The 9,861-nt window shown below is 51.3% G+C and overlaps 1 protein-coding gene across 1 annotated transcript; it reads right to left on the bottom strand.

Moving 5' to 3' along the window:
• Positions 1 to 1,742: 1,742 nt before the first annotated feature.
• On the bottom strand, positions 1,743 to 3,405 carry LOC120680270 (putative F-box protein At5g55150). The gene is made up of 2 exons (XM_039961888.1): positions 3,332 to 3,405; positions 1,743 to 3,234 (listed from the first exon to the last, which is right to left on the bottom strand). Exon 2 carries the CDS (start codon positions 3,232 to 3,234, stop codon positions 1,960 to 1,962), a length of 1,275 nt encoding a protein of 424 aa, XP_039817822.1. The 5' UTR covers positions 3,332 to 3,405; the 3' UTR covers positions 1,743 to 1,959.
• Positions 3,406 to 9,861: the final 6,456 nt, after the last annotated feature.

Raw genomic sequence — 9,861 nt, 5'->3', positions numbered from 1 at the left:
GCCGGGCAGGTCAACGCACTAGCCCACCGGCGTCCTCCTTCAGGCACAGCGGATCCGCATGGCCACTCCAAGCCGGCGGGGATCCCTCCACTCCACCCGCTCCGTCAGGTCCGTCGGTAAACCCTCCACTCCGTTCTGTCGCCTCAACCTCCCTGCCGTGTTCTTTTACCACGCGTGGCTGAGCAGCCAAACGTTCCGGCGAGATTCCGTGCTGACAGGGTCCCCCATTACGCGTCTGGCGAAATCAGGAATAGCCGCGGGATGACGATCTGTTTGCATCCGCCCACCATGGGAGCCCCGTTTTGGTTGCTTGTCCAAATTGGGGCGTTTCACCTGTGCTACCCAAATCTGCTTCTTGCCCTTCGAGTTGCCCTGTCTATCTCGTCAGGACTGTTGTTATTAATGTTCATGTAGCAGCAAATTAATTTCGCAATTCTCTTCGTCCGTTCATCACTGTAGTGCATCAATAGATGTAAGCTTACTCGCAATGATGGTTCATGGCTCTAGATAGTCTGGTATCTCATTAGTCCGGGTATCCAGGAGCAGACTGGTTGATGCCATATAGTTCCTGGATGAATCTTGCTTCAGTAATCACCTTCTGATACTTCCTGGTATTCCACTTCTGATTTTCCCCGTGAATTTTCAGGTCAACAAATCCCGATCCATGGCGAAGCAAGCATATGCAACGAGCAGCCTGGTCATTGGCTACGCGCTGTGCTCCAGCTTGCTGGCCATCACCAAGTTCAGCTACCCTGGCCTCCTGACCGCCCTGCAGTACCTGACACGGTTGCGATGAATGTGATGATCGGGGACAAGCATGCAAGCGCATTTCTTCACTCTTGCTCTTCACTCTTGCTGGTGGAGTGCTCTATCAGCAGTCAGTTACAACAAAAGGGAATTCTCCAGCACTACGAGAGGTGGCAGCTAAGCAAGGTGGAGAAGATGACACGGCCAAGTTGGATGAGGAGAACCAAAGGCTGGTTTCATCTCCAAAGGTTGTCTGAGGTATATGGCCCCTAGAGATATCAAGTTTTGTTCGTCAGTCTGCAATAGGCACTGTTTCTAAAGGTCATATTACTCTAGGGAAGTCAAGAGATAGCATTGTTCTTGTAGAAGGAATTCTGGCTTGAGCTCACAGTTGCATTTGCACTCTCAAGCACTGTATGTCTGTATATCAGAGTCACTATGTACGACCTTTCTGACACTTTCAATATTTTACCAGTGCTATTAAGCTTCATGGTTCTGCTATGATGAGATTTTTATCATTGCCTAAATCTCATATAGAGGCCCATTTGTTATCAGAACAGGCTATATATACTGCACTGTGTTAAAATTTGGAAATCTTCGTGTTTCTTAGGATAGTTTGAAATATGGGTATCCGAAGTACTAGTATTGTTCTACAAAACGGTGCTGACATATTGTGTACTTCTTTTAGCTGATGATGTATCAGAATATGGAATAAACATTGTAGCTATTTTTTCTATAAGAATGTTGTAGCTATTAGCAGTTGCTGGTTGTTTGTGCTTGGTTTTTTTATGTTGTCGATATTTCTGGGTGATTTCCAAATAATTTAAGATCGAATGACTACAGTCATCATTTTGCAAAGTAATTGATCTAACTGACAAAAATAATCATTCGATCTAAGTTGTTTCCTGGAAGAGGATCCCCCCCCCCCCCCCCCCCACACACACACACACAAAAAGACTCCTTCGCACTAGCCTGACAATTGAACAAGCACAGAATCAAACAAAGCTAAACCGCACTAGTCATATCTTAAAACCTACTGAATTCAAAAGGCAACCAATTTCTAAAAGCTTGCAAATGAAGAGTCAACAAGCAAAGAGTTATTCTACTTTTTGCAGAGCTTGGTTCTACTGATCACTTATAAATTGATGACTAGCAATAATAAGAAAGCAGATACGCATAACCAACAACCTTTTACTATGGGAGTAAAAGTTATTATGCATCAGTAGGGAAGAACCAAGTCAGAAATTGTGGTTTGCTCTGCAGCTTTGACATCACGGCTTCCGGCAGTAATGCCGTGATTGTCCCATCTCTCATGTTGTACACGCCGGAGTCAGCAAGAGGATCCATACGCACACCGAAGAACTCTTTTGACGAACTGTCGAAAACCCTATGCATGAAGTAGATGGAATCCGCTTGAACACCATCTGCATCTTTGCTAGCGAGTACTGACTTGGAGCACGTTGTATCTAGGAAGATCGCACGGCCACCCAAGCTGTCCACCTTCATCCACCGGCCAGGGGCAGGTGCAAGGTCCGCTTGGAAGACCTCAAACCGGACTGTTCTATCCTCGTTACCCACTTGAGCATCCGGTGGAACGCTCATCCACCGCCTCACCATTAGTAGCTTGCCATCTGATTCGGCAATGTACCTTAGGACCAAGTATCTTTGATTATATTCGCAGTTGTATACTTCCTGCTGCTCGGGGTCATCAGGGATGCACTGAAGAAACCCCGGTAAGGATTTCGTCTCACTGAGGTGACCAGCATCAAGTTCAATGACTCGAAGCCCTTCATGCCTGGTGAGGGCATATAGCTTCCCATGGAAGAAGGCAATATCACAAATCCTTTGAGAGCCATGAAACCTCTCTGACCTCTGCTCCGGAGACATGCTGAAGCTGAACTTTGCAGAGACCAGGGTCCTCTTTCGACGCATACTGATGCTGATGGCGTCAGGTTTCTTGCAAGAAGAGATTGCAATGCTGTTTCCCTCCATAATTATGGTGGCGACGAGGGGATCCAGTGCCGAATCGAGCGGCGATGCCGACAGTATCACCTTCACATACGTGCTTCGTATGTGAGATTGATCATAGAATGCAGACTCGTCAAGCGCCCGGCCCACGGCAGAGGCCAGCTTGGGGAGATGGAGCGTCATGCCGGAGAGAGGATTCATCAGGGAGCAGGCGCCGTCGTCGTGCATGAGGAAGGCCAGGTTGTCGACCGCGAGGTAGCCAAAGACGCCCTCGCGGACGATGGGCGCGCAGCGAACTGGAGCGCCGTGGAGGTCCACCAGGCCGCCGTCGCGGAGGGCGAGCCACGGGAGCGGCGGCGGCAGCCGCAGGTGCCGCCGGGCGGAGCCGCCGGCGCGCCAGGGGCGGCAGACCGCGCGGAGGCGGACGCGGTCGGCGAGGGACGGAAGATTCTGGAGAACCAGGCCCAGGAGGTCCCCTGGGAGCTCCTCCCACGACGACGGCATCGCCGCCGCCGCCATCTTCAGATGCTCCCGCACCAACAACGAAATTTCAGCACCTACGTATCAAGTTTACCAATCAAGAGATTTGGGGGAGAGCGTGGAGTAATCTCTGTACCTCGAACTTGTAGCGCCCGCCCGATGGGGAGGTTGGAGCCCGGCGACGGCGGCCGACGGTAGGGTCGACGGAGGTGTGCTGAGTGATGATTTTTTTTTTTTGGAAAAAATCTATTTTGACCATCCAACTATTGCCCGAGTTTAGTTTTGGCCATCGAACTCCAAAATCAGATATCCTTGACCACTCAACTTTGCAAACCGTTCATTTTTTTTTTATCATCGGGCTGTTTTGGTGGCCGGTTTCGCTGACGTAGAGGACACGTGGCAATGGGCCCACATGTTAGCTTAATTTTTTTCTTTCTCTCCTGTTTCTCTCTCTCTTCCCCGCTCTCTCTCTTCCTCGCTCTCTCTCCTTGGCGGCGCCGCCCTCCCTGCCCGTCCCCACCTCTCTCTCCAAGGTGGGGCCGCCACTGCCTCCCTGCGCCGCCGCCGCCGCCTGCTCGCCCTCCTCCACGAGGCTGCCGGCCGCGGCCCTCCTCCCCGACGCCCCTGGAGATCCGCCTCCTTGAGCTCGAGCTCGGCCGGCGCAGGGCCATCGCGGCGGAGCAGAGGCCCGCGGGCGGGGGAGCTCCGCGCCACCGCGGCCTTGGGCAGGCGAGCACCGCCGCGGCCCGCGAGTAATGGAGCTCTACCGGCGGGCCTCCTCCGGTCTCCCTAGCCAGGCATTCGGCGCCCGTGGACGGCCCGGAGTCGAGGCTGGGGCGCGGTGGAGTCGAGGCGGCGGCATCCGGCGATGGGCCTCCTCGTATTCCGGCCCTCCTCCCCTGCTCTCCGTGGCGGTGGAGGAGCGAGCAGTGGCGCAGAGGGGCAACATCGGCAGGAGGATGGACGGAGGAGAGGGATCGGCGGTGAGCTGGCAGCGCCGGCCACGGCGGGTGGCGGGGGAGCTCTGCTCGAGCAGAGAAGGTCGAGATCGGCGTGGCGGGGCGGAGGCTCGGCGGGGCAGCAGCGCAGAGCTGCAGCGAGGCAGTGCGGCGCGGCGCGCGGGAAGGTCGAAGAGGGCCCCCTCCTCCCCTGCCCCGGCGCCCCCCATCGCCGCTCCCTCCTTCCTCTCCAGTGCTTCTCTAGCAGGGGGCGGCGGTGGCAGCAGACAGCAGCCTTGCTCCGCCGGGAACGGCACCGCGGCCGGAGCCGCCATGGCCGCCGAGGAGAGAGAGCGGGGAAGAGAGAGATAGAGCGGGGAAGAAAGAGAGAAACAGGAGAGAGAAAAAAAATTAAACTGACATGTGGGCCGCACTGCCACGTGTCCTCCACGTCAGCGAAACCGGCCACCAAAATAGCCCGATGGTCAAAAATGAAAAGTTTGCAGAGTTAAGTGGTTAAAGATACCCGGTTTTGGAGTTCGATGGCCAAAACCAAATTCGGGCAATAGTTCGATGGCCAAAAATGGACTTTTTCCTTCTTCTTTTTTAGGTTGAGTGAGGACTGGTGTTTGGTACGAGGGATGCGATGAAGGCAGATGGCAAGAAAATTGGAGATTTGCTCTCTTCAGAAGTGGGCTTCGCCCATTTGCCCTTAAATAAAAAGGCTTCGCCTATTTGTCCTCCTCAAACATGGTGGCTTCGTCCGTTTGGCCTTCAAAAGATTTGGATCCAAATTCAACTGGATTTTGAACCAAATATTTCATGACTTCCCATTTTGCCCCTGCCCTCATAATCTTATCCATTCTATCGGTTCGGTCTGGTCTCTCTCTCGTGAGATCTCTCGTTCCTCTAGTATCGGTCTTTCTGACCGACCGAGACCGACGCGGCGGCCGCTGGCCCGGGCTCGCCGGAGCACGCCGCCCCCAGCCCCCCAGCCACGCCCTGTCCGCCGGCGCACCAGGCCCCCGACGCGCCGCCCCCTGCTACCGGCGATACTGGCAGGCACACGACGCCCCCGACGCGCCGCCCTGCTCTAGGTTTGCCGCGGCGCCCGTGCTCGGGTCCCCGGCCTGCCCGACGGCGCCTCTGGCCGGCTAGCTGGGGCGGCGCCTCTGGGCCCGCGGTGCGTGGGGGGCGGCGAGCTGGGGCGGCGCATGGGGGTCGGCGAGCCAGGACCGGTTGGCGCGTCGACAGCCAGCGAGCCGCCGCGGTGTGCTGCCGGTGCCTAGCGAGGAGAAGAGGAGCGAGAGATGACCGACAGAGATGACAGCGAGAGATGACATGTGGATAAGATTATGAGGGCAGGGGCAAAATGAGAAGTCATGAAATGTTTGGTTCAAAATCCAGTTGAATTTGGGTCCAAATCTTTCGAAGGGCAAACGGGCGAAGCCACCACGTTTGAGGAGGGGAAATGGGCGAACCCTTTTTATTTAAGGGTAAATGGGCGAAGCCCACTCCTGAAAAGGGCAAATCTCCAATTTTCTCGGCAGCTGGTCCGGGGACGCTGCCGGCAGCGCGGAATGTCTGATGTGTCAAAGGCCGCTATGCCATCCACTATCCATCCAATGGCTGCTGCTACAGATTTTACTTTCCTCAGGGCAAGAGCAATTGTAAATGGCCAAAACACTTTAAGGTGGGGTTCATAGATCAGCAATAGCTGTTGCCTGTGATACAATGCCATGTTTGGATAACTAGCCAAGGGTTAGAGTTAGAGTTAGAAAGTAGCCCTTGCAAATAACCCATCCTCAAAGTAGCCCTTGGGCTGTTTGGATCCAAAGGTTACTTGGCAATTAAAGCACCTTTCCAATCATTAGTCTCTCACTACACCGGGATCTGTTGTGGCCATTCCTGTGTGTGTCGTCATGATCTGACCTTGCCGTAACTAACATGTCTCGGCAACGAGATATTTTTAGTTAAACTAACACATGAACTGACATGCACTCATTGCTGGGACTGGAACTGACAATAAAAACCCAACAAGTTCAGATTATTCCATACACAGAAGTCAAGCATGTGCATATATTTGTCCATACACATGTCACACGAACATACAAGTCATTCATGAACCGATACAAACAGCAAAATTACAATCCATGAAACAATGCATGGGCCATCTCATCACGGTAAGTATTCATGCTTATGTTGTCAACAATAGGTTCATCGGACGCCCAAGATGGATCATTGTCATTTTCCAAAGGTGAATAGTTCGGATCCGCATCACAGGCGTCAAATTCCCTATCCGCAATTCTGCTCTCTCGAATGAAATTATGGAGGGCCATACAAGCAACAATATTCTAGATTGCTTATCCTCTGGAAATATTGGCATGTTCAGCAAAATCCTAAATTTCATCTTTAGAACACCAAAAGAGCGCTCTATGACATTCCTAACTCTGGCATGTGCATGGTTAAAGGTTTCTTTCATAACTCGTGGTGGGGGGCCGTTTTGCCATTGCTCCACATGGTACCTTGTACATTTGTATGGTGACAGGCAGCCCGGCCGATTTGGGTATCCCGCATCAACCACGTAAAACTTCCCTGCATTAGCAAATCTCTCATGTCATGTCTTTTAGATGAAGAAGTTAAATTCAAGCACATTCTTGTAAGATAGTTCCAGAGGTGAACCTGGTGGTGGATGTGGAAATTTGTGATGATGAGTAGTCATGATATCTTTGAATACTCTCATGTCATGCGCTGAACCAGGCCACCCCGACAACACAAAGGTAAATCTCATATCAAAATCACAAACAACAAGCACATTCTGACTGGTTTCGTTGTGCATGTTCAAGTATGGAATCCTCTTACTCTTTGCCACCACAACCTTGATATGTGTCCCATCTATAGCTCCAATACAATCATTGAAGTGTGGCCAGAAAGTTGTATTTTCTATGTGTTGGGTGCACCTGAAAATGTTGGGTCCGTTGGCACAATTATGTCATGTGCTAACCTAAGAATGCTGGTCAACACCTTGTTAAATGTCCTGCTTACTGTCTCCATAGACCTTCTAAAATGGTTCTCGGCCTGTCTAACTGACTGTTGGAACCCAACTATCCATAAAAACATAGCAAGGGCCTCTATGGATGTCATTTTTGAACTGGAGTGCAACCCATATGAAGTGACCAAAGTACTATGCAGCCTATTAAATAAAGGTATCGCCATCCTAAACATCTTGTAGCAATCGGTGTCTCTAGCTAGACAATATCGAACCCAATCCAAACCAGAATCTCCATGGACCCTCTTTGGTAGTTTGACAAAGTAGTTATTAGAGTACATACCCAAGATAGGGACCAATTGCGTAATCAGATTCTGGGCTTGTACCAAAGTGGGCATTGCCTCATCCTCACTTGAGCTGCCTCCATCTTCATCCTCTTCCTGAAGCGCCAAACCATTGCCTTGATCCTACACATGACAAACAAAATTGTCAGCAGTTGTTGACACACAGAAAAAATATAGGAAACATGCATAAGTATCCACAAATCAGCACACAGACCAACGATTAACAGGTTCATAACATCACACAGACACAATAGTTCAACACTTCACAGACACAATAGTTCAACGCTTCATAGACACAACAGTTCAACGCATCACTGTCAGACCCGGGTCAGTGGGACTGCTCATAGGCATAGAGTGTTCTAGAGTAAGGGATAGCGCATGGATGTACCTTACCTCTGTTGTAACTACCCGAATAGGTGTAGAACTAGCTGAAGTATAAGCAAACTACCCGACTGGGTTGTAGTAGGACTCCAACTGTACTCGGCTAGGACTTTCCATGTAACCCTGCCCCCCCAGAGTATATAAGGGCGGGCAAGGACCCCCTCAAAAGATCATCAACACCTAAGGCAATACAAGCAACCACACAAGATGTAGGGTATTACACACCTCGCGGCCCAAACCTGTCTAAATCCTTGTATTCCTTGCACCATCAAGTTCTAGAGCTAGTCGATCCCTTGCTTACAATCCTACTGCTAAGGGTATCCCTGAGCAGGCTTGGCACCTAAACACCGACAGCTGGCGCGCCAGGTAGGGGATTCGGCGAGTTCATCAGCGAATTCGATGGCCACCTTCGCTTTCAGCACCATGGCGTTTCCTCAAGGCGCCACCTTCGTTTTCAGCTTGTGGGTTTGCTTTGCTAATGATTCAGGCGGCTTTTACAGTCACCTAGCCAACCCCATCGAGCCGGAGGCGATCTCGTCGGAAAATCGCAACACCATCACCGGATCAGATGCTCACGGCAACATGTTGCTTCCCGATATCGCTCAGGAGATCGAGCAGAAAGTCGACATCAATTCGAGTTCTACACGGACTCAGATCGATCTCGACTCGAGTTCTACTCGGATTGGGACTCTCTATGCTCAACCTATCTTTGGGTTCCGTAACTCATCATCTGCTTACCAGCGGATGATCAAATCCATCTACTCTTCCTATGGAGCTGGCTTGGATCAGACCATGCACGTCGAGAACTCCTTTGTCATCGCTAGCCGGGAGGCACCCGTTTTCGACGTATACTCGGATTCAGATGAGTCATCTCACGACAACCTAGATCTGATCGTCGATGCATTGGCAAAGCTCCAATTTAAGTCATGCCTTGGGTATTCACCCGGAGAACTACTCGATAGCCTTCGACAAGTTGCTAGCATCGATGACCTACCGTTCCAACACGGTAACCCCCTTACATCCATACGGGAAATTGGATATGGAGGAACTGAACTAGTCGACTATGGATCGGACCTCGAAAGTTACACCCCAGAGCATCAGGTCTCTGTGATCATCCCCAACAGACAAAATGCAGACGCCCCTAGATCAGATCACGGAGGATGATTTGAGGACGAAGCTAGAATATTCCCAACGAAATCCTAGATCAGATCACGAAGGATGATCCCACAAGATGAGGACGAAGCCAGGCGAATAGCTCGCAGAGCAAGGAATCAACGCAGGGAACAGTGCAGGGTCCGAGCAGCGGAACACGCTCACATTAACCCGCGCAACCTCAACCAAGAGTTTGACAATGCAGCAGATACGATCTTCAACACTCCTATCACTACAATAGCAGAAGCTACCATGCGCCTTATGCAGCTGTCTTGAAATCCAGAAACAGAATGCATAATTCAGCTCACCCGTAACGCTGTCAAACAACTCGAGCGATAAAATCCCTTGTCCTCATTATGCGGTACCCAATCCAGGGCTACTGCATCAGTAGCTCCGCAAGCAAGCCGCACCCTGGGAGGCCATCACCATCAGCAACAATGAATACAAGAAGAGCAAGAAGTCGCTAGCGGCCAGCGCCCCAGGGGTGGACAACCCGCAGCTAATCAAGCTTCGAGAAATCAACAAAACCGCAACAACAGCCGCAGAAACAACCATGAAGAAGTAGACGACTCCGGGGTGGACGCACGAGAGATCATCAACGCAAGACGCCAAGCACATCTTACAGATAACTCCGATCGGTTTCCAGCCCTCAGCAGCGTCTTCGACAACGTCCAGTACCCAAAAGATTTCAAACCCACCAACATCCAAGCTTCTCCAAACGTGCCCAAAAGCTGCTGCTACGGGAGATCCTTTCAGTGAAGACTGCAATTCAGAGACCCTTGAAATATAGCGAGGTCCCCATCACATTCTCAAGGGAGGATCAATGGACCAGCTTCACTGAACCAGGAAAATTTCCACTAGT

This window comes from Panicum virgatum, chromosome 6N, assembly GCF_016808335.1.
Source record: "Panicum virgatum strain AP13 chromosome 6N, P.virgatum_v5, whole genome shotgun sequence".
NCBI classification, from domain to species: Eukaryota; Viridiplantae; Streptophyta; class Magnoliopsida; order Poales; family Poaceae; genus Panicum; species Panicum virgatum.
This window is presented reverse-complemented; position numbering and strand designations above follow the sequence as displayed.

Bases quoted from the DNA above. Each gene is read 5' to 3' on its own strand.
- LOC120680270 (XM_039961888.1), bottom strand. From the start codon at position 3,234: ATGGCGGCGGCGGCGATGCCGTCGTCGTGGGAGGAGCTCCCAGGGGAC.